Source organism: Macaca nemestrina, chromosome 6 (genome assembly GCF_043159975.1).
Source record: "Macaca nemestrina isolate mMacNem1 chromosome 6, mMacNem.hap1, whole genome shotgun sequence".
In the NCBI taxonomy this organism is placed as follows: Eukaryota; Metazoa; Chordata; class Mammalia; order Primates; family Cercopithecidae; genus Macaca; species Macaca nemestrina.
In genome coordinates, this window is record NC_092130.1 from 114,772,710 (window position 1) to 114,797,763 (window position 25,054).

The 25,054-nt window shown below is 37.7% G+C and overlaps 1 protein-coding gene and 1 long non-coding RNA gene across 5 annotated transcripts in view; one reads left to right on the forward strand and one right to left on the reverse strand.

Annotated features, from left to right (window-relative positions):
• Positions 1-25,054, forward strand: part of LOC105499435 (DEP domain containing 1B) — a 123,006-nt gene that overhangs the window by 38,588 nt on the left and 59,364 nt on the right. For 2 of the 3 annotated variants that reach the window (XM_011771999.2, XM_071098899.1), the window contains exons 3-7: positions 12,967-13,102; positions 14,886-15,013; positions 15,623-15,753; positions 17,659-17,706; positions 21,326-21,466. In XM_011771999.2, the coding sequence (XP_011770301.1) occupies positions 12,967-13,102; positions 14,886-15,013; positions 15,623-15,753; positions 17,659-17,706; positions 21,326-21,466 (584 nt within the window). The remainder of the gene's footprint in view (positions 1-12,966; positions 13,103-14,885; positions 15,014-15,622; positions 15,754-17,658; positions 17,707-21,325; positions 21,467-25,054) is intronic. The other variant, XM_071098898.1, reaches the window with a different exon arrangement.
• LOC139363873 (uncharacterized) lies at positions 20,561-23,175 on the reverse strand. Of its 2 annotated transcripts, none has more exons than XR_011624973.1 (3): positions 23,044-23,175; positions 22,233-22,404; positions 20,561-20,693 (listed from the first exon to the last, which is right to left on the reverse strand). It is a non-coding gene; the product is annotated as an uncharacterized lncRNA (long non-coding RNA). The 2 variants fall into 2 exon arrangements; XR_011624972.1 differs by having other exon boundaries at positions 20,663-20,798.

A 25,054-nucleotide genomic window follows, 5' to 3' on the forward strand; every position in this document is an offset into this window, starting at 1 on the left:
TTTGCTTCCCAAACTGTGGGATGGCCAGCCTACAGACTGAAACCCTGTATGAGAGATAAAGCTCTTCTTTTCAAATTTATCCACCTCATCATTCTTAAGTTGGCACAATCCACACCTGGTTATTGCAGCTGTTATAAAAGAAACCAGTTGTCATTTTCATCATTCATCCTGGGAAATTTGTTCGCCAGATCCACTTTTTCTAGTTTCCCTATTACCACAGGTGACAGTTTTACTGAAATTCATGCCACTGTGCAACACAGATTTTTTTCTCCACCTTCCATACTGTTCCACAACAACTGCCTTACTGGTCTTTCAGCTTCTATTAAGAAGTCCTTCTGAGGCCCTTCATGCATCCATTTCACTGCCCGGTCCTGTTGCAGATGCCACAAATTTCGTTTCTAGTTATCTGTTGTTGTGTAATAAAACTATGTCAAACTTAGTGGATTAAAACAACTATTGTAGTTTTTTCTTTTTTACGGGGAGGGGGGCGTTGTAACCCTTTGATATTATTCACAATATCCTAGAGAGACATTACTTCAAATATCACAGCGGGTGTACACCATGTGTGTACACCGTAATACTATTCGTAACATCCTAGGGAGATATAACGCCTAATATCATATAGTGACTGTACACCATGTGTGTATTCCCTTGATAATTATTTGTAATACCCAGGGTAAATATTGTTTCTAATATCACAGAGAATATATACCCTGTGATATTTTTCATAAAATTTTAGGAAGATATTGCTTCTAATATCACAGTGGGAGTACAAGATATGTGTACACTGTGTGATGTTATTCCTTACATCTTAGGGAGATATTACTCCCAATATCACAGTGGGTGTACACCCTGTGATATTATTAGTAATACCTTAGGAAGCTATTACTCCTAATATCACAGTGGTTGTCCACCCTTTGATATTATTCATAATATCCTAGGGGGATGTTAATCCTATTGTCACAGGGGGTGTACACTCTGTTACATTATTCATAATATTCCGGGGGATGTCACTTTTTTTTTTTTTTTGAAACAGAGTTTTGGCTTTTGTTGCCCAGGCTGGAGTGCAATAGCACAATTTCGCCTCCCAGGTTCAAGCAATTCTCCTGTCTCAGCCTCTGGAATAGCTAGGATTACAGGCGCATGCCACCACACCCGGCTAATATTTTGTATTTTTTGTAGAGACGAGGTTTCACCATATTAGTCAGGCTGGTCTCGAACTCCTGACCTCAGGTGATCCCACCGCCTTGGCCTTCCAAAGTGCTGGGATTACGGGTGTGAGCCACCACACCCGGCCGGGATGTCACTTTGGAAGTCACAGGGGGTGTACACCCTGTGATATTATTCGTAATATCCTAGGTGGATGTTACTCTTCATGTCACAGGGGGTGTTCACCATGTGAAACTGTTCAGAATATCCTCAGAGCATGTTACTTCTAATGTCACAGGAGGTGTACACCCTGTGACATTTTTCATAATAGGAAGATGTTACTGTGCAATTATTAATAATATCCTAGAAGGATGTTACCCCTAACATCACAAGGGGTATACACCATGTGTGTACACACCCTGTGATATTATTCATAATGTCTTAGGAACATGCTACTCCTAATTTTACAGAATATGTACACCATGTGTGTACACCCCCTCCGATATTATTCATAACATCCTAGGGGGATGTTACTGCGTATGTCCAGTGATATTATTTCTAATATCTTACGGGGATGTTGCTCCTAATGTCACATGGACTGTACACCATGTTTGTACACCTTCTGTGATATTATTCATATATTCCAGAAAAATATTATGCCTAATGTCTCAGGAAGTGTAAACCATGTGCAAAAACCGCCTTTGATGTTATTTGCAATATCCTAGGGGGATGCTACTTTTAATGTCACAAACGGTGTACAAAATGTCACAGGGGGTGTACGCCTTGTGATATTATAATATCCTAGGAGGATGTTACCCCTAAGGTCCCAGGGTATTTACACCCTTCAATATTATTTGTAATCTTACAGGGACATATTACTTTAAATATCACAGTGGATGTGCACCATGCGTGTACACTCTGTGATACCTTGTATCCTAGGGAGATATTATGAGTAATATCACAGTGAGTGCACACCCGGTGATATTATTTGTAATATCCTAGGGGAATGTTACTCCGAATGCCACAGGGGGTGTACACCCTGTGATATTATTTGTAATATTCTAGGGGAATGTTACTTTTATTTACTTATTTTTATTATACTTTATATTCTAGGGTATATGTGCACAGCATGCAGGATTGTTACCTATGTATACATGTGCCATGTTGGTGTCCTGCATCCATTAACTAGTCATTTACATTAGGAATATCTCCCAATGCTATCCCTCCCCCTGCCCACCCCACAACAGGCCCCGGTGTGTGATGTTCCCCTTCCTGTGTCCAAGTGTTCTCATTGTTCAATTCCCAGCTATGAGTGAGAACATGCGGTGTTTGGTTTTCTGTTCTTGCGATAGTTTGCTGAGAATGATGGTTTCCAGTTGCATCCATGGCCCTACAAAGGACATGAACTCATCCTTTTTTATGGCTGCATAGTATTCCATGGTGTATATGTGCCACATTTTCTTAATCCAGTCTGTCATTGATGGACATTTGGGTTGATTCCAAGTCTTTGCTATTGTGAATAGTGCCACAATAAACATACGTGTGCATGTGTCTTTATAGCAGCATGACTTATAATCCTTTGTGTATATACCCAGTAATGGGATTGCTGGGTCAAACGGTGTTTTTAGTTCTAGATCCCTGAGGAATTGCCACACTGTTTTCCACAATGGTTAAACTAGTTTACAGTCCCGCCAACAGTGTAAAAGTGTTCCTATTTCTCCACATCCTCTCCAGCACCTGTTGTTTCCTGACTTTTTAATGATCGCCATTCTAACTGGTGTGAGATGGTATCTCATTGTGGTTTTCATTTGCATTTCTCTGATGGCTAGTGATGATAAACATTTTTTCATGTGTCTGTTGGCTGCATAAATGTCTTCTTTTGAGAGGTGTCTGTTCATATCCTTTGCCCACTTTTTGATGTTTTTTTTTTTGTTTTTCTCTTGTAAATTTGTTTGAGTTCTTTGTAGGTTCTGGATATTAGCCCTTTGTCAGATGAGTAGATTGCAAAAATTTTCTCCCGTTCTGTAGGTTACCTGTTCACTCTGATGGTAGTTTCTTTTGCTGTGCAGAAGCTCTTTAGTTCAATTAGATCCCGTTTGTCAGTTTTGGCTTGTGTTGCCATTACTTTTGGTGTTTTAGACATGAAGTCCTTGCTTATGCCTATGTCCTGAATGGTGTTGCCTAGGTTTTCTTCTAGGGTTTTTATGGTATTAGGTCTTACATTTAAGTCTCTAATCCATCTTGAATTAATTTTTGCATAAGGTGTAAGGAAGTGATCCAGTTTCAGCTTTCTGCTTATGGCTAGCCAGTTTTCCCAGCAGCATTTATTAAATAGGGAATCCTTTCCCCATTTCTTGTTTTTGTCAGGTTTGTCAAAGATCAGATGGTTGTAGATGTGTGGTATTATTTCTGAGGGCTCTGTACTGTTCCATTGGTCTATATCTCTGTTTTGGTACCAGTACCATGGTGTTTTGGTTACTGTAGCCTTGTAGTATAGTTTGAAGTCAGGTAGCGTGATGCCTCCAGCTTTGTTCTTTTGGCTTAGGTTTGTCTTGGCAATGCGGGCTCTTTTTGGGTTCCATATGAACTTTAAAGTAGTCTTTCCCAATTCTGTGAAGAATGTCATTGGTAGCTTGATGGGGATGGCATTGAATCTATAAATTACCTTGGGCAGTATGACCATTTTCACGATATTGATTCTTCCTATCCAATAGCATGGAATGTTCTTCCATTTGTGTGTGTCCTCTTTTATTTAATTGAGCAGTGGTTTGTAGTTCTCCTTGAAGGGGTCCTTCACATCCCTTATAAGTTGGATTCCTAGGTATTTTATTCTCTTTGAAGCAGTTGTGAACGGGAGTTCACTCATGATTTGACTCTTTGTTTGTTATTGGTGTATAAGAATGCTTGTGATTTTTGCACATTGGTTTTGTATCCTGAGACTTTGCTGAAGTTGCTTATTAGCTTAAGGAGATTTTGGGCTGAGATGATGGGGTTTTCAAAATAGACAGTCATGTGTTCTGCAAACAAGGACAATTTGACTTCCTCTTTTCCTAATTGAATACCCTTGATTTCTTTCTCTTGCCTGATTGCCCTAGCCAGAACTTCCAACACTATGTTGAATAGGAATGGTGAGAGAGGGCATCCCTGTCTTATGCCAGTTTTCAAAGGGAATGCTTCCAGTTTTTGCCCATACAGTATGATATTGGCTGTGGGTTTGTCATAAATAGCTCTTATTATTTTGAGATATGTTCCATCAATACCGAATTTATTGAGAGTTTTTAGCATGAAGGGCTGTTGAATTCTGTCAAAGACCTTTTCTGCATCTATTGAGGTAATCATGTGTTTTTTGTCTTTGGTTTTGTTTATATGCTGGATTACGTTTATTAATTTGCATATTAATTTGCGTATGCATCCCAGGGATGAAGTCCACTTGATCATGGTGGATAAGCTTTTTTTCTGTGTTGCTGGATTTGGTTTGCCAGTATTTTATTGAGGATTTTTGCATCGATGTTCATCGGGGTTATTGGTCTAAAATTCTCTTTTTTTGTTGTGTCTCTGCCAGGCTTTGGTATCAGGATGGTATTGGCCTCATAAAATGAGTTAGGGAGGATTCCCTCTTTTTCTATTGATTGGAATAGTTTCAGAAGGAATGGTACCAGCTCCTCTTTGTACCTTTGGTAGAATTCGGCTGTGAATCCGTCTGGTCCTGGACTTTTTTTTGTTGGTAGGTGTTAATTATTGCCTCAATTTCAGAGCCTATTATTGGTCACTCAGGGATTCAACTTCTTCCTGGTTTAGTCTTGGGAGAGTGTAAGTGTCCAGGAATTTATCCATTTCTTCTAGGTTTTCTAGTTTATTTGCGTAGAGGTGTTTATAGTATTCTCTGATGGTAGTTTGCATTTCTGTTGGATCGGTGGTGATATCTCCTTTATCATTTTTTATTGAGTCTATTTGATTCTTCTCTCTTTTCTTCTTTATTAGTCTTGCTAGCAGTCTATCAATTTTGTTGATCTTTTCCAAAAACCAGCTCCTGGATTCATTGATTTTTTTGGAGGGTTTTTTGTGTCTCTATCACTTTCAGTTCTGCTCTGATCTTAGTTATTTCTTGCCTTCTATCAGCTTTTGAATGCTCTTGCTTCTCTAGTTCTTTTAATTGTGATATGAGAATGTCAGTTTTAGATCTTTCCTGCTTTATCTTGTGGGCACTTAGTGCTATAAATTTCCCTCTACACACTGGTGTAAATGTGTCCCAGAGATTCTGGTATGTTGTATCTTTGTTCTCATTGGTTTCAAAGAACATCTTTATTTCTGCCTTCATTTTGTTATGTAACCAGTAGTCATTCAGGAGCAGGTTGTTCAGTTTCCGTGTAGTTGAGCAGTTTTTAGTGAGTTTCTTAATCCTGAGTTCTAGTTTGATTGCACTGTGGTGTGAGAGACAGTTTGTTATAATTTCTGTTCTTTTACATTTGCTGAGGAGTGCTTTACTTCCAACTATGTGGCCAATTTTGGAATAAGTGTGATGTGGTGCTGAGAAGAATGTATATTCTGTTGTCTTGGGGTGGAGAGTTCTGTAGATATCTATTAGGTCTGCTTGGTGCTGAGTTGAGTTCAATTCCTGGATATCCTTGTTAACTGTCTTGTTGATCTGTCTAATTTTGACAGTGGAGTGTTAAAGTTTCCCATTATTATTGTGTGGGAGTCTAAGTCTCTTTGTAAGTCTCTAAGGACTTGCTTTATGAATCTGGGTGCTCTTGTGTTGGGTATATATATATTTAGGATAGTTAGCTCTTCTTGTTGAATGGATCCCTTTACCATTACGTAATGACCTTCTTTGTCTGTTTTGATCTTTGTTGGTTTAAAGTCTGTTTTATCAGAGACTAGGATTGCAACCCCTGCCTTTTTTTGTTTTCCATTTGCTTGGTAGATCTTCCTGCATCCCTTTATTTTGAGCCTATGTGTGTCTCTGCATGTGAGATGGGTCTCCTGAATACAGCACACTGATGGGTCTTAACTCTTTATCCAATTTGTCAGTCTGTGTGTTTTAATTGGAGCATATAGCCCATTTACATTTAAGTTTAGTATTGTTATGTGTGAACTTGATCCTGTCATTATGATGTTAGCTGGTTATTTTACTCGTTAGTTGATGCATTTTCTTTCTAGCATCAGTGGTCTTTACATTTTGGCATGTTTTTGCAGTGGCTGGTAGCGCTTGTTCATTTCCATGTTTAGTGCTTCCTTCAGGGTCTCTTGTAGGTCGGGCCTGGTGGTGACAAAATCTCTAAGCATTTGCTTGTCTGTAAAGGATTTTATTTCTTCTTCACTTATGAAACTTAGTTTGGCTGGATGTGAAATTCTGGGTTGAAAATTCTTTTCTTTAGGAATGTTGAATATTGGCCCCCACTCTCTTCTGGCTTGTAGAGTTTCTGCTGAGAGATCCGCTGTTAGTCTGATGGGCTTCCCTTTGTGGTAACCTGACCTTTCTCTCTGGCTGCCCTTAACATTTTTTCCTTCAACATCGGTGAATCTGACAATTATGTGTCTTGGAGTTGCTCTTCTCGAGGGGTATCTTTGTGGCATTCTCTGTATTTCCTGAATTTGAATGTTGGCCTGCCTTGCTAGGTTGGGGAAGTTCTCCTGGATAATATTCTGCAGTGTGTTTTCCAACTTGGCTCCATTCTCCCCATTCCTTTCAGGTACACCAATGAGATGTAGATTTGGTCTTTTCACATAGTCCCATATTTCTTGGAGACTTTGTTCATTTCTTTTTGCTCTTTTTTCTAAACTTCTCTTCTCACTTCATTTCATTCATTTGATCTTCAATCACGGATACCCTTTCTTCCAGTTGATCGAGTCGGTTACTGAAGCTTGTGCATTTTTCACGTAGTTCTCGTGTTGTAGTTTTCAGCTCTATCAGGTCATTTTGGTGATTCTAGTTATCCATTCGTCAAATCTTTTTTCAAGGTTTTTTGCTTCTTTGCAATGGTTTCGAACTTCCTCCTTTAGCTTGGAGAAGTTTGATTGTCTGAAGCCTTTTTCTCTCAACTCGTCAAAGTCATTCTCCATCCAGCTTTATTCTGTTGCTGGCGCAGAGCTGCATTCCTTTGGAGGGGGTGAGGCACTCTGATTTTTAGAATTTTCAGCTTTTCTGCACTGCTTTTTCCCTGTCTTTATGGTTTTATCTACCTTTGGTCTTTAATGATGGTGATGTACAGATGGGGTTTTGGTGTGGATATCCTTTCTATTTGTTAGTTTTCCTTCTGACAGTCAGGAACCTCAGCGGCAGGTCTGTTGGAGTTTGCTGGAGGTCCACTCCAGACCCTGTTTGCCTGGGTATCAGCAGCAGAGGCTGAAGAAAAGTGAATATTGCTGAACAGCAAATGTTGCTGCCTGATCATTCTTTTGGAAGCTTCATCTCAGAGGGGTACCCGGCCATGTGAGGTGTGAGGTGTCATCTGCCCCTAGTGGGTTATGTCTCCCAGTTAGCCTACTAGGAGATCAGGGACCCACTTGAGCGGGCAGTCTGTCAGTTCTCAGATCTCAACTTCTGTGTTGGGAGAACCAATTCTCTTTTCAAAGCTGTCAGACAGGGACATTTAAATCTGCAGAGGTTTCTGCTGCCTTTTGTTTGGCTATGCCCTGTCCCCAGAGGTGGAGTCTACAGAGGCAGGCAGGCCTCCTTGAGCTGCGGTGCCTCCACCCAGTTCGTGCTTCCTGGCTACTTTGTTTACCTACTCAAGCCTCAGCAATGGCGGGGGCCCCTCCCCCAGCCTTGCTGCAGCCTTGCAGTTAGATCTCAGACTGCTGTGCTAGCAATGAGGGAGGCTCCGTGGGCGTGTGACCCTCCCATCCAGGTGCAGGATATAATCTCCTGGTGTGCTTTTTGCTAAGACCCTTGGTAAAGTGCAGTATTAGGATGGGAGTGACCCGATTTTCCAGGTGCTGTGTGTCACAGTTTCCCTTGGCTAGGCAAGGGAATTCCCTTCCCCCTTGTGCTTCCCGGGCGAGGCGATGCTTCACCCTGCTTCGGCTCTCTTTCAGTGGACTGCACTCTCTGTCCTGCACCCACGGTCCAACACGCCCCAGTGAGATGAACCCAGTACTTCAGTTGGAAATGCAGAAATCACTCGTCTTCTGTGTCACTCACTCTTGGACCTGGAGGCTGGAGCTGTTCCTATTCGGCCATCTTGGAACCCCCCCCTCCCCCACTCCCCGCTTTATTTTTGAGATGGAGTCTGGCTCTGTTGCCCAGGCTGGTGTGGTGCAGTGGCGCAGTCTCAACTCACTGACACGTCTGCCTCCTGGATTCATGCAATTCTCCTGTCTTTGCCTCCTGAGTAGCTGGTATTACAGGCACACGCCACCACGCCTGGCTAATTTTTGTATTTTTAGTAGAGATGGGATTTCACGATGTTGGGCAGGATGGTCTCAAATTCATGACCTCGGGCAATCCACCCACCTTGGTCTCTGAAAATGCTGGGATTACAGGTGTGAGCCACTGTGCCTGGCCCATTGTAGTTTTTATGTAATTGTGTGGATCAGGAATTTTGGAAGGTTGCTTAGGTGGGCATGAACTGGGGCTGCTGAGGCTGGAGAGTCCACCTCCAGGAATATTTGTTTATTTGCAGATGTGGAATTTTGGTGCTCCTTTACCTCAGTTTCTTTCCTTGTGGTATCTCGTCTTCTAGGGCCTCTTCCTGTTGCTTAGATATTTCACAACATGGTGGTCTCATGGTGGTCATACTTCTTATAAGATGGCTGGTTTCCAAGAGGGAGCTTCATAATAATGAGTTATACAAGAGTGAGAGTTTCAAGAGGCAGGAAGAGAGTTCTAGCCAGTTAGGCTAGTGCTTCTGCCTTATTGTATTTATCAAAGCAATTATAGGGGGCTCACCTAGACTTGAGAGGATAGAGAAAGACCCTCTGCCTCTTGATACAGTAGTGGCAAGTCATGTTGCAAAAGAGCATATAGTTAGGAGGTATGATTGTAAACACCTTTGGAAATATGGCAGGCTGAACCAGGATGCAATTTCATTTTTTCCGAATAGGTAACCAGTTGGCTCAGTACTATTTATTGAGCAGTCCATACTTTCCCATTGATCTGTAATGTCTGCTCTATCATAAATCATGTTTCTAAAGAGTAATGTTTATTTGTTTTGAATTCTCTTTGTCTAGACCCATGATTTGCAACTGGGGGCCATTTTGCAGAAGACATTTGGCAATGTCTGGAGAAATGTTTGGTTGTCACAACAGGTGTGTGTGTTGTGTGTAGGATGCTACTGACATCCAGTGAGTAGAGGCCAGGGATGCTTTGCACTTAGCAGCATCCCCCAGTGCACAGGACAGCTCCCCACAACAAATAACTATCCTGCCCTAAATGTCAACAATGCGGAACTTGGGGAAGTATGGTCTCTGCCTTTAGTATTGCCCTATTATGTTAGTCTTGATATCTGATAGGGCAAGTCACCTCACTTTGTTTTTCTTCTTTAAGAATGTCTTATTTTTGGGCCTTTGCATTTTCGTATAAATTTTAGAATCAGTTGATCTTGTTTCTTGTTTTTTTTTTTTTTTTTTACTTTAGAGATGGGGTCTCGCTTTATTGCCCAGGCTGGTCTTGAACTCCTGGCCTCAAGTGATCCTCTCATCTCAGCTTCCCAAGTAGCTGGGACTACAAATGTAAGTCACTGTGCCTGGCTTGGAATAAGTTTACCATGTTTCATAAAAATTTTTATATTAATGTTTTTATTAAATTTTCATTGTAACTATGTATCTTCATGGGGGAAACTTAACATTGTATGATATGGAATCTTATTCACTAAGCTGCGCACAGTGGCAACTACTTGTAATCCCAGCTACTTAGGAGGCTGAAACAGGAGGACAGGAGGATTGCTTGAGCCTGAGTTTAAGATAGAATCTTATTTACCAGCATAATATAGCTATCAATTTAGTTCTTCTTCAATGTCTTTCAATAAAATTTTCTAATTTTCTTTTTAGGGGGCACACTGTCTTTTTTTTGCATAAATTTTTATAATTTTCTTAAATCCTTTGATTTAAGATTTGGCTTGCAAATCCTTTGTGTAAGATTTAATTTGGCTTGCAAATCCTTTGTGTAAGATGGTTTGTTCTCTTGGCCAGTTGTGAAGCTTTTAAATTAGTTGCTTTCCTCTTTTGAGCCTTAATTTCTCTGAGTGAAAAATGTGGCATTTGAACTGGATCATCTTTAACAGTTGAAATATTACATTATTAAAATGTTAGGTTTAAATTACTAACTTTCAATGCCCAAAATAAAAGTACTCCACTGGAGGGAGCTCTTCTGCATTTTTTCTCAGGCAAAGTTGTCAGACTGCTGTGAAAATAGATAGCACATCTTCTGTTGGTAACTGCAGATGTTACTGACAGCAAAGATCTCATCTTCTTAGTGTGGAGGAAAAAAGTGATTTCCTGGTATCTCTTCAATCACAGTTTTACACGTAACAAATTCTACTTTGGTCTTTGGAAGATATTACTTTTTTTCTGGTTATGGGAATATAAGAAGCATCTTTTTGGACTTAGGAGAAAATTTATGGGTCATCCAATTTAATTCCTTCATTTGACAAATAAATGAATTATTATTTAGAGAGACTTATACTTTCTAAAGACACATAGACAGTTTGTGAGAAAGCCCGGAACTCAGATCTGAAAATTTTTGTGTCATAGTTGAGGGGATGAAGTGGGAGAGTAAACAGAGGGCATTAGTGGTGGGATGGGAATAGGGATTTTGTTTAGTTTTGAATGAACTGAGAGGTGGATGATCTGTGAACATATCCTATGTGTATGTGAGCGTGTGTGCACATACACTTGCATAAATGCTGTACTTTGTCTGGAAATGGGCATTTGTTGGGATTGTTGACTTGTAAGAAATATAATTGGACTTTTATAAGCCACCCTTTATTTACAAAGAAAGATGCTTTGGCTATAGAGATTCATTTAGTTTATATTTTGGAATCTTTTGGGAACACCTGCCTTGGTAACTTGATTACCAAACTGTAAGCTATCTTTAACTTGATTCAGTGATTTCCAGATCTTTCTCTTTTTTTAACTGACCCCAAACTGATGTTTAAAATAGTTCTTGGATATTCTTTTCAGAAAAGATGAAATGCAACTTTTCTCCAGTAGTCATTCCTTTTCAAATCTATTGTGACTGTTTTTGAAACGTTTCTCTATTTGAAGATGAGAAATTATAGTTTTTGTCAACCTTCAGAAGTTCATACTTGGGACATATTCCTGCAAGAAAAGACAGATTAACAAGAGAAAAACGAGCAGGTTTGTTAATGTGTGCAGTGCACATTCCATGGGAGAAAAATAACTAGATGCAGTGCCTTAGAGTCCCAGCTTATATCAGGTCTTCAACAAAAAGCAATAAATTTTAGAGAAGCATCAGGACACATGAAAGCAGTTTAAGGCTTCCAAAGACAGGAAAGTGTGGGAAAGTAAATTTATGGGGAAACTAATAAAGTCTGCTTAGATTCCTCTGGTGCAGTCTCTAAGCTGATAAAGGTTGTAAAGGAGAATTTACATACTGTTTTGAGGCAGGAAAGAGGGAAAGATCAACCTTTTGTCTTTATATTAATAATTCTCCTGCTCTTAGAGGAAAGAGTGCTTTTCTGTATTTGCTTCAAAAGGCCTTTAGATCCAAAAAATTATGTCAAAGAGGAATATTTTGAGGTGACACATTCTGTTTCCTTTAGTACTCTTGTTTGTGATTCTCTGGGTTCACCTTCATATAAACTTCCCTTGAACACTATAGACATTTTATAATTCTTTATTTCTGCATTTGCTTTGAGATAAGGTCTTTCGTTATTTGTATGTTTTTTTTTTCCTATGGATAATATGGATTAAGCTGTTATTTTGGCTTAAGTAAATAAAAAGTCAAAATAAAAGTCAACAACCCACTGCCTTTTATATCAACATTAAGAACTAGAGTTCTTACATTGCTTTTGCAGTGCAATGTAATGCATTGTATCCTTTTCTAACAAGCCTACAGAAAAAGATTCTCTGATAAAAACTATGTATTCAATCACCTTTCTGTTATTTACCAGGTATGGTATAGAGCAGTTTTAAAAATTAAAATTTATTTAGACTTTTAGGTATTAGTCCAAGGAGTGATGCTGTCAATACACAGGAAGGCTAGGAACAGGGGAGAGTGTGGAAGGGCAGAATAAGGACATGGCCACTTTCTAGCTCCTTCCAAGATGGGTTTCTAGACCGAAGCTCCAATCTCAGTGTGAAGTGCTAGATATTCAATGGAAAAAGGATTAATCTTTATTAGAAATAGTAATACAAGTGAAAATTAAGCCAAATGATTTTTGTGTTAATGTATTCTTTCTTAGCAAGTATTACTGAGGATTTCTCTACCAATAATTTCTATATGCAGCTCACCATGTATGCATTTTGGCTGGAGTTATGAGGCAGTAAGGATTTTAGCTCAGTGAAAGAAATGGCTTAGTCTAGCATCTCCTTAAGAACCTCTTTGATCATGGACATCACATGATAAGAGAACAAGTTTTGTTTATTTATTTAAAAATGTGCCACATATTCAATTCCTGTTTTTCTCCATAAATGTTATTTGATGGGCATAATGAATGAATATTAAAAAGAAAACCATATTATTGTTGGGTACAATTAATCATGTGTAATAATTTGATTAAGTATGAGCTCATTTATTATCTGAAGTTTGTAATTACTGTATAACTTTACAGGGACACAAAAGTGGAGACTATTGTTAAAATATCTGTGTCTCCCACTGACTGCAGTAATAGAGAATTTCTTCTTGGGTTTTAGATTTCCTCCTTCTTCACCCCTGAAACCATATCCAAAGAAACCCCCATACCAAAAGGATGTTATTAAGTTTCCAGAATGGAATGATCCCCCACCAGGCACTTCACAAGAGAACATCCCAGTGAGGCCAGTTGTGATGGTAAGTGCCATAACTGAAAGACAGAGGGGCTGGCAGCAGGGAGAATCATCCATGAACTCTTAGGCTTGGTCTGTCTCTCTGTGGTCCTTTATGAACAATAGTTTAAAGGTACTTCAAAACAAAATCATACCTGCCAACAGCTGGGAGACCGGTAACAAAGAAAGACTGACTCTTGCAGTTTTTCACTCTTGCATGTAAATAGTTGTTGTATTGTTTAGGGCAGCAGTCCCCAACCTTTTTGGCACCAGTGATGGGTTTCGTGGAAGACAATTTTTCCATGGACCAGGGCTGCTGGGGTGGGGATGGGGGTGGTTTCAGGATGATTCAAGTGCATTACATTTATTGTACATTTTATTTCTGTTATTATTACGTTGTAATATAGAATGAGATAATTATGCTACTCACCATAATGTAGAATCAGTGGGAGTCCTGAGCTTGTTTTCCTCCAACTAGATGGTCCCATCTGGGGATGATGGGAGACAGTGACAGATCATCAGGCATTAGATTCTCATAAGGAGCACACAACTTAGATCCCCCAGATACACAGTTAACAAAAGGGTTCACGTTCCTGTGAGAATCTAATGCTGCGGCTGATCTGACAGGAGGTGGAACTCAGGCAGTATGTGAACAACAGGGAGAGGCTGTAAATACAGATGAAGCTTCACTCACTTGCCCAATGCTCACCTCCTGCTGTGCAGCCTGGTTTATTATAGTCTATTAACTGATACCAGTCTGTGACCTATGGGTTGAGGACCCCCGGTTCGGGGAATAACAAGAAAAAATATCTACATGTTCTGTACAGATGAAACCATCCATTTTTTCCCCCTGAATATTTTCAATCTGTGGTTGGTTGAATGCAGAGATGCAAAACCCATAGATATAAAGGGTCAATTGTATATGGCAGCTGTTTTTGTATGTTCAGACTGAGCAGGTTTTTGTTAAAACTCTCTTGTAACCGCCTTTTCCTGTATGTTCTATAATTTATTACTCTTTTTCCTCTTTGTCTCTTCCTCCTAAACTTTGTTATTATTGCCAGTTGAGGGTAAGAAGATTAGGGCATGGAATATTGTGGAATAGCCCCTGACCAAATATATAAACAAAGGTAGATTCTTCTAGTCTTGGAAAACCTAAACTCATTATAGAATTGACTGCCTCTTTTTTTTTTTCACATTTTTTCCTTAAAATATCCCCAGTAGAAGACCACCAGGATTGAGGTAATGCTAAAAAGCAAACAAACAAAAAAAACCCTTCTCTTCCTTTTGCCATCTTCAGCTGTCCTTGTGGAGCCTTTTGCAGATGCCTAAGATTTGGGGGCTACTTTCAAACATTGCACTTACTTGATATTTGCTTATAAAAAAATAGACAACCCTCAAAAGTAATACATTTTAATTTCATTTTCAATAATCAATCTGTACTGTGTGTGAATTTAGATATGTATTCCTTAATTTTTAATTAACAAACTTTTATTTCACTGCTATGTCACTGATTAGTTGAAACATCCACAGGGAAAATTAGCTAGTTAATGCCATACTTATTGCCATAGCTCTTTTGTAATTCATGAATATTCATTTATAATGTGACCTAGTCTTAAGAATCACTCTTTGCTTCTCTGAGGTTCGCAAAGAAAGTTAGTTTATGTTTCTAATTATTATTTTAAATCAAATTACAGGTGACCAAATCAAAGACATTTCTCATAAAAATCACACCACCTTATATTGAAATATTTATTCTCTCTCTTTCTACTGTTTCTCCTTCCCTCCCTTCTTACATCCCCCTCCATCAGAATTCTGAGATGTGGTACAAGCGTCACAGTATTGCTATTGGAGAGGTTCCAGCTTGCCGTCTTGTCCACCGCAGACAGCTGACAGAGGCCAATGTAGAAGAGATATGGAAGTCTATGACATTATCATAGTATGTACATTTGATATTAATGAGAAATTTTAGAGATATTGTTTCCTATTTTGCTACTTCTTCACTCTCTGCATATTTAATTTTCTGAAATTGTATATAAATATCTCCACTTTGCATTATTTGCAGTTGTGCTCAGTCAACATAGTTTAGCGGAATTCTGGGGATTATCTCCTGCTATTTACATAATAGGAGTTTAAAAGTTCTTAAGTGTAATAAAATACATAATAGAAAATTTGGTCTCCTAGATATTGATGTACTATTCGTATAAAGTTAATCATATACAGCAAAATTTTGTTTCTCGTGAAGATATGCTAATAGTAGTTTCTTATCATTGGGTAAGTTAGTTTTTGTGTTGTAGTAATTTTACTTACAAAATTACTTTCTTGTCATTTGGCGTATTACTAAATCTGTGAAGCAAAATGTTAATAGCAAAAGGATATCTTTTACATTTGTTTTATTGTACTCCATTTCTACCCTTTTTGTCCCACAAAGATTGGGTGCAGTGCATGAAAATAAAGCATTATGAAGATTGATTTTTTGTAGTACCAAGTTTTTGAGTAAATATAATATGAAAGAAAGAACTAATTAATATAATTACTTATCTTTTAGTTTACAGAAAATTCTTGGCCTGGATTCCTTAGAAGAAGTTTTAGACATCAAACTTGTCAATTCGAAGTTCATCATCCATAATGTATATAGTGTTAGCAAGCAGGGAGTTGTTATTCTTGATGACAAGTCAAGTAAGTGCATAAACATAATTTTGTTACTTATTGACACAATATATTGGCTGCATAGGTCCATCAGCTCCTGTTTGACCCTTCCCTAAACCCTGAATAAGTTTGTTCCTTCATTACATATATTCTTTCTAATACCTTTTAACAAATTGTTTGGATTAAGGCAATGTCATAGGAAGATGAATATCCAGGAATGAGAGCCTCAGCAAAATCCTTCCAGAAGCTAGTTCAGTGTTAGCCACCTTGGGCATTAAGTGGTTCCGTATTCCCAGGGAGATCTCTGAAAAGTGAGAATATTCAAGACATAACTAAGAGTTTGAGTCAGTTTTTAGGTGGGCCCTGGGATCTGATTGCTTTTAGAATTCTCACTTACATGTTTGTTTTGGTTTCTCTGTGTTAGATTTTCTGGAATAGTCTTGGTTCTTTTTAATAAGGTAGTTTTTAAAATATTGATGTTGCTTTTTCATATTTCCCACCCTGGGCTAGTTTACAAATCAGAAAAACAAAACAAAATAAAACAAAACATATAACAGCCACCTAACCTGGTTTTTGATTTGTACAAATGTGGTTAGGGTACTGACAGTGGACCACAGCCCCCACACTGATTTTAAATCTTTCTGTGGATAAGGACCAGATTTGGATGGGCTCATTGATTTGTTCTTCCTTTAGTTCAAACCCTCGATGCTAGGAATTGGCTGGAACTTGATGATCTTTGGATGTGAGAAGATGGCATAATACTTTTTGACTTTTTAGAAATATGATTAAATTTAGGGCGGGAGGCTCCTGGGAAGCAGACAGAATATAGCAGAATAGCCTGAGCAGTGGTGAGAGGGGAAGAGATTTTTCTAGGCCATGTTTGCTGACAGGAGCAGAACCTGCAGAACCTATCTTCAGACCTGAAACACTTCTCCGTTTATAGTCACTATATAAGGAATGGAGAACAATGAGAATAAATTTGTGGTGACTTTATGAGTTGTGAAGTTAATATCAACATACAAAATTAAGTTCCATAGAAGGAGGGGGAGAGTGCAGCCTTTGAAATACGTCTAAAATTCCTCCACATTCTCTGAGTGTAACAAATTAATACTTTTAGTTATCAGTTAGATGATCAATCATCTTTCATTTTATTAAGTAAGATCTTAAGAAAGAAGAGAGCATTTTACAAGACTCCGGTTCGTTAGATCTAACACAATTCATCTAGTGTCTTTGCAGTTTTACAGAAATAGAGAAGGTGAAGTGGCAGCCCGAGTGCTAGTCCATCTCATCAGATGTCTGTGGCAGGGCCTGGAGGGAAGAGATTCTGTACCAAATGGTTCAGCTGGGATTTTTTTGTAGCAATGTTAGGTTACTGTTATTTAAAGGTTGTCCTAATACTAATAGCCTAACATTAATATGTAAGTGGAACTTTCTTGGCCTAAAGCATTTTGAAAAAGGAAACATGTAAAATGATACTTATATTGCACCTACAGAATTACCCTTTTTGTGGGGCTGGTGGTGTTTGGTGAACTCGTTTCACAAATGTGTTTGATGACTAATATTTTTTCTTTTCTTTTTCTTCTTTTAATTCTTAAAATAATTGGTTTCTCTTTTGGTTTGTTTGGAGCAAACTGTGTGTGTGTGTGTGTGTATATATATATATATATATATTTTACTGTAGCTTTAAAAGGTGCATTGTGTCCTTAGAGAAATCTGTAGGCATGATTTATGTAAGCACATGTTGTTACTGCTGCCAAGGAAAGATTTCCATCTTTTAAATGTTCTAATTACATAAATTGGTGATTTGTGATTAGCAGATATGGTTCACATTACTTGTGCAAGTAATGCATTCTTATGATACCAAGTATGTATTTGATTTCTTGAGTTATATGGAATTGAATTAAAATTTTCTTCTTCTTTTTATTTTTCCTTCAGAAGAACTTCCTCATTGGGTGCTGTCAGCTATGAAGTGTTTGGCAAATTGTAAGTACTAATTATCTGACAGTTTTGTGAAATTAACAGAAATTAGTGCCCTAAATTAGAAAAAATTTCTGCTCAATGGCCTGAACATTGATTTGACACCTGTGAGACTGGCAGTTAATTATTTTGGGACTACTGTGCTTTTAGTGATAAATTTGTGACTTAGTGAAAGGACTGAATTCTAGAACAATTTTAAAGGGGTTTAGTACTTGTACTTTCTAGTAGATCCATCCACACTAGTTCTAATTGCTTCATCACAGGATGAAGGATGGTTTGGAAGGAGAAGAACCTGCATGTAGAGAAACGAGAAAGACTATTCCAGTAATTTGGATGTTAGATGACAGGGCCTGGACCACAGTGGTCCCTGTGAGGATATTTATAGGTATATGAAATCCATTTCATAGGCATGTGATTTCGAGATCATTGAATATCATAGGTACTGTGAAGGCATTAGTTGTTATAGTATCTCAGAAACGCTACCATTCTTCTGGGAATTTTCAGACGGGTTAACCCAAAGAAGGGATTTTAATGATCAATGGCTTAACCCAAACAAGTAATTTTGATGGAAAGAGTTCCGGTTCTTTTGGCTGACTGATAATAGTGATATTTGGTCTGGAGTGCCTTTTGAGTCTCACAGATACCACAAGGTAGTAGTTTATTTTCCTTTCTTTTGTACAGGACTAGCATTATGGATATAGGTGTAAATTCTCTTTAAATTCGTGAGTTAGTAGACCCTAAAATATGGGTTTAGCTGGAATTAATTTTGTTTAATTATAGAATGAAACTAAAATAACTCTTAAGCTTAATGTGGGGAATCTTAGTGGTAATATATGGAACATGATCCTATGATTTTGAATAGCCTTTTGAATGAGTGTTATTCATTCTATACTATCCTTCTGTATATGAATAGTAACCATTAGTTTGTGTGAATCCTAAGTTTCTCTGGGTTTAATTATTAAAATTTTCATTGGTTTTTGGTTAAAATTTTGGAACTTCTGAGTTGCAGAGTACTATGGTCTTAGTAGGGGAAGTACTTTTTATTCTTCCTGCTCAGGCGTTTGAAGTAAATGAAATTTAAATTGCATCTTTGTCTAGGGTTGGAAATGATGAGATAGAAAGTATAAATGGGAAGTTAAACTTCCCATTTCTGAACTGGCAAACCAAGGATTTAGAAGTTGATCAGCTAGGAATGAACATAGGAAGCTAGTATAACCAATTTAGCCTGTAATATATTGTAAAATACATAGTAAGATGTTTATGATGTTGAATTTTCAGTGATGACTGAAATGTAGTAAAGAACATAATTTTCCTGCAAGCAACATGTGCACCTAAAGCCAAAAAACTTCTACAGAAAGCTTAGAATAACTCTTAATTTCTTATCAATAGAGAGCAAAGATGTGAGGGGTGAATTATTAATGATCTTCATGTGTGTGAGGTGGAATGATACTAGGTGGCAAGTGCTGGGAAAAGGGAACTTGTCTTACATGTATCAAGTACAATGCTTTGTGAGTGGTTGGCATATCTGTAAAGATGTTTATGTGTCAAACAAATAAAGGTGGCCAAAGGGCAAGATTAACCTTTTGAGTAACTTTATAAAGTCTATGTTTTCTGAAATTACTGTTGACCCTCAAAATCTACTTTGAGTCCACCAAAGTCACGACCTGTTTCTTGTCCGTCCTGTCCTTGATAAGTCCAGATTCGCGTTACAGTCATCTAAAAGGGAACAGAAAGGATAGGCTGATTGTATGGTATTTTGAAGGCCTGTTGCCTCCTTTTCTGTTCGTGTGCTGCTCGCCTCTTTCTCTTCAGGCCCATCTGTGTTTATTGTCACACCCGTGTGCACATGGGCCTGTATACATTCATTGTTGGCCAGCCTCAATGCTGGTTACATAAATGCAAAACCAGGTTAACTGTGTTTTTCTTCTTTGCACATGTCCAGGATTCAATAAAAAATAGATACAGAAAAGTCAAAGCATTTCTTTTCCAGAATCCGTCAGCAATAACATTTATGAAAAAATAATTATTATTATTAAAGTTCAAGATAACTGAGAAAGAAAATGTCATAAAAATATGGCTTCCTCTCATAGGGCTCACTATGCACTGTTTTTTTTTTTTAAACCTTTAAAATTTTTTTGCATATTTCTAAGAAGGATGATGAGATGTTCACAAAGGGGTACAACTGCTTAGAATGAACCACATACTTATCCTGCCAGGGAGTAATTCTAGGCAATGTGTATTGCTTGCTGAGACATATCAACCTAATTATTTTAATTGATTAAGCTTGGGATATGTCAGAGGACGAGGCAAGCAAAATGGCAACTACCTTTGCTGCTGGATTCATGTGGTACCACACACATAGATATTTCACAACATTCATTATTTTAGCCAATCAAATTATTTTATAAGAAGAGAACAGAATATTGAAAGGTAAGAGAGTCTTTAAGGACGATGAAAAAGCCATTTGATCCTGTCACGGTGACCTCAAAATGTGAAGACCTGGAATGCTTTACTGCCCTTTTTAACTTGATCCCCTTTCTTTAGTTACAGAGATTCTGTAGGAAGAATTTCCTTTCAATTTATCTTGGCTGCTGCTTTTGTTCCTCTGGGGATAGAGGTCTATTTGGGTACAGTTGTTTAGTCTTCTGCTGGGCCAGAACTAGCCAATGCGGATGTGGTCCTTTCTTCCATGCTGTAATGGAAATAGAGAAGGCTGGCTACACTGTTCCTCATGGGACCACTTGCTATTTTCCTCAAGGTGCAGGCAGCTCCAGTTCATCTCTCAACTTGGCATTGTAAATCTGTGGTCTGTGGATGGATTGGTGGGGCAGTTGTTGCCAACTCTGTAGATAAATTTCTTGCTCCTCTTTGGGCCATACACAAGTGGATGTTTTCCTTGCTTGTTGCTGGAGTAGGGTATGGTTGGGAGCAGGCCGTTTAAGGGTTTCAGTGGTTGCTTCAACTTTGCAGTATGACTTTGCTTGATAAACTGTCTTTTGATGGTTGGTCAGGGATCAAATAGAGCGTTTATAATCAGAGTGAATCAAGACAAAATATAAAATCCCCTTTTAAGGATTTAAGTTTAAATATTTATTAGTCTGAAATAGAGGCAGAAATTGATTATTTTGCTCAACTCTATGACTGTAGGATTTTATAATATAGCAATGATGAAATAATGAAAAGCTTTAAAAATTGCTTTATAACTTGTCTATTACAAATGTGAACTAATTGTTATCTTGGTCAACTTTATTAAGACTAGGATAATGTTGAGTATTTCAAAGAAAATTATCATTGTTTACATTTAATAAAAATGCCTTTCAGAAGAATTTTTTTTAAAAAGACAGGTTTCTTTTAAAATGGAAGTAAGCGGGTGATTTTCTTCATTGTATTATAATAGATTTCAATTTAGACACAAAGCATATGTGTGTAGGCAAAATATAAAATGTCTATTTAATGAATGTCAATGTAGAATGCCTATTTAATTAATGTCAATGTTCCCCATAAAAACTTTTCTGTATATGTTAAATATCTGAATATCTGTACATGCCACACATATTCACAGAGAATAATACTTAGAGGTAATTACTCCATTAATATTTCTCTTTCACTCTCTTTTTGAAAATAGGGCCCAACTGTTCTGATTTGAAGCAGCCTATGTACTTGGGATTTGAAAAAGATGTCTTTAAAACCATAGCTGATTACTATGGTCACTTGAAAGAGCCTCTGCTTACATTTCATCTTTTTGATGCTTTTGTCAGTGTACTGGGTAAGTTGGAATATAATGAACATATATATGCATCACTGATATTGAATCGTTTTATTTTTCACTATCTTGAGACTTCCATTAGCCAAAGCTCATACCATTTTAAAAATAAAAACTGATAGAGTATTTGGCATAGCGAGAGTCTTGTTCTGTTGCTCTATGAAGAAGTAAAAAAAAGTGGTTAAGCTCTATTAAGAAACTCAAAGCAAGGACCAGTAGGTTTTGTTTCTTAAGAAAGAATATAATATGTTGTATGTCATTTTTATTCAAAAGACTATTAATTTTATTGGCAGAGGAGAATGTAAGTTTGACATTTACTATTGCTGGCTAAATCTATTATTCTGGCTATGACTTCATGAATAGTCAAGTGTGGGAGGTGTATTTTCATTTAGAAATCTAACTTTTTTTAATAAAAGAAACAGATTTTTGTAGGACTTTGTAATTTGAGACATATAAAATAAATATATTGACTTTATCATTCATTAAAACTTGTAGCTATTCCTCATATAGATTTATACTTTAGAATTTACACTGTGAAAGAAACATGGTAGAAAGGAAAGCAACATTATTGTTATAGTTCGTTCTGATACTCCTTTCTTCTTGGAAATCAGATTTTCTTGTTCTTGTAATTGTTCATTAAGTATTATTGTTTTCTTGTCAAAAGAGCTTTAAGGACCAAATTATTGTGTGGGTATCATATTCTGTTAGGTAAAGTTGTAGGAATTAGCATACTTTTGTTTTTGAATGTTGTTGGGTTTAACCGTCTTACCCTTTCCCTTCTTTTTCCTTGCTTACTCTTCCTCCTCTTCCTTCTCTATGTCTTTCTTTCATTTTGGAAACTATGGATGCTATCCTTGTATTGTAACAAAGTATCAGCAATGTGTGAATAAGTTACTTGATCTCATGAGAAATACTTTGGATTTTAAGCTTTTGTAGATTTCCTGATAATAACAAAATACAGCAATTATCAGTCATGTAAATAAGAGTCAGTGTTTTCCGACAGAACAATATTGGAACAAATTAAAGGATTAGGCCTATTACTGGGTTTTGAGACTACTGGATCTTCTTGGTATTTTTGTTCCAACTAAGGAGAATTGAGGGCCCATGGACTTGTGAGGGTCATGCCTAATGATGAATATATGCTTATGGACTAATTGGGTAGATTCCTATTACAGCCACTGTATTAGGAATTGCATTGCTGCAGAGAAATACCTGAGACTTGGTAATGAGTAATGAAAAGAGGTTTAATTGGTTCTGCAGGCTGTTCAAGAAGCAGTGTCTGCCTTTGGGGAGTCCTCAGGGAGCTTTTACTCATGGCAGAAGGCAAAATGAGAGCAGGCATCTTACATGGCAGCAGCAGGATCAAAAGGGATAGGGGAGGTGCTACACACTTTAAAATAACTAGATCTGGGGAGAACTCACAGTTGCAACAACGTCACCAAGGGGGATAATGCTAAGCCATTAGAAATTGCCCTCATGATCCAATCACCTTCCACCATGCCCCACCTCGAATGCTGGGGATTAGCTTTCAACATGAGATTTGGGCAGGGATGCATATCCAAACCATACCAGCCACTTACTGCCTTTATGTCACTGTTAAAATAAGAGTTCTGAAGATTGTATTAAAAATAACTTCTTATATTTCATTCTCTTTTTCTGTTTTTATAATGTTCTGTAGTAAAATCTGTTTTGGAAACTTTTTCAAAAACAAATTCCAGTTTGTATCAGTTATAATTATGATGTCACTGCTTTATTTTATCACAATTGTTCATTTTGATCTCAACTAGTAATGAAAGCTGGCTGTTTCTAAATTGGTATCAGAGTCAGCTACCCTCTAATGTATCATCTTTAGAGGCTTTAGGGTGGCATGGGATGGGCAGATTGGGGGAATTTATTGCCCTTAGGTATCAGCATGAATAAACTAATGCATGTGGATGGTAATTCCTTAACCTTGCCTAATCCAGTCCTGTTCAAGTGAATATATTTGAGATATCCTACATCGAAAACTATTTTCTTAGATCCTTACGTAGAGGAAGTAGGAAGAAGAAGGTCTTCTAGATACAGAAGACCATAGTTTGTTTATATGTTTAACAGAGATTATCTAACATAGCAATCCTGTTAGAATCTATGGGAAAGGGTAAATATCGAGATATGTAGGTTGGATCCCAGTGGAGTTGACCCATCCTTTCAACCTTTTACTTACTTTGATTGGAATAGGATGTCATTAAAGTATTAAAGTAAATAATAAGTCTACTTTGTGTAGAAGCTAAAAATTCTACAGCATTTTCAATGGAAGTGATGTTCAGCTTAGTTAATGAACTTCTTTTGAGGTTTCTTCCTTTGCTTGTGGCATGGTTGGGCTTGGTGGCAAAGCTGTATGAGAGCAGTTAGTCATCACTGATACATGAGATAGGACATCTAAAGGTTCTTTAAAAAAGACTTGGCAGTTTTGGAGATGAGAATTTGTTACTTATATTAAAAAAAATTATTTAATTTGACCCAGCTGTCTGACCTACCAGTATGACTCCATTGTAATTGATCTTCATTTCCAAATAGAAATTCCTTGTAGTGAGATCAGAGCTCAGCTGACTCTTGAATGGGTGATTGAGATAGAGTAGCATTCTTTACTCACACTCCACACCCAACCTAGAGTCCGTTGAGATGTGTAGCATGCTGTAATTTGGCATATTGAGGAAAAGACGGAGGCAGATAGGAAGCAGAAAAGGCCACAGGAGCAGGGTAGACTGTTGGGGAAAACTGAGTGACTTGTAGGTTGTATAATCTGAGAACCCACACTGTTCATCTGTAGGCCAAATATGGCCCACATAAATTCACCATGAATACATCTGATTTGACTTATGTTTTTAAAAAGAGAATTTAATTAAATTGCCAATCCTTAAGAAATAGGAGATTCACATAAGAATTCATATTTCTGGCTTTTTAAAAAAATTTAGAAGATCTGACAGCCCTGGGCTTGAATTTTTGGTGGCACAGACTGCTGCAGCTGCATAGTGAGTGCTTCCACTAGAAGCAGCAAGTGTTTAAGGGGCATGAACTCCAGTTTGCCAAATCTCTAATATTCCTGATTGCTTCTCAGACTCTGAAGCCAAGTTCACTTGATGCTCTTCACTTATTTATTTCATTTGTCTGTTCCTGTAGGCAGTTGAGCTTGCAACTCCTGGTTTATTTGTTAGGAGACTGAAATACTGAGATAATAGCTCTTTGCTGTTCCCTTTCTCCTAAATGTTAAATATAGAAAATGCCATAGACATTCACTAGATTGATTATGCACTGGATCATTTAACTCAATAGGTTGAGATCTTCCGTTGTGATTTTTAACCTAGAAGCATCCATAAGGTTAGAATTTCCATTCATTGGTTCTTTTGTCTAGTGCCTTTAAGGAGACCCTCTGGAGCGGTGAAATCTTTGCCTTATTACCTCTCTGCCCTTATATTCTTCAAGTTATGTCAGGGTCCCTATCCCATGGTAATTCTTAAGGGAAAGCAATTCTTTGTTTTTTTTTTTTTCAGAGTGCCTAGTTTGTGTGCTTGACCAGGCAGAGAGCTCTTGCTCATGTTAGTCCAAAGTTCT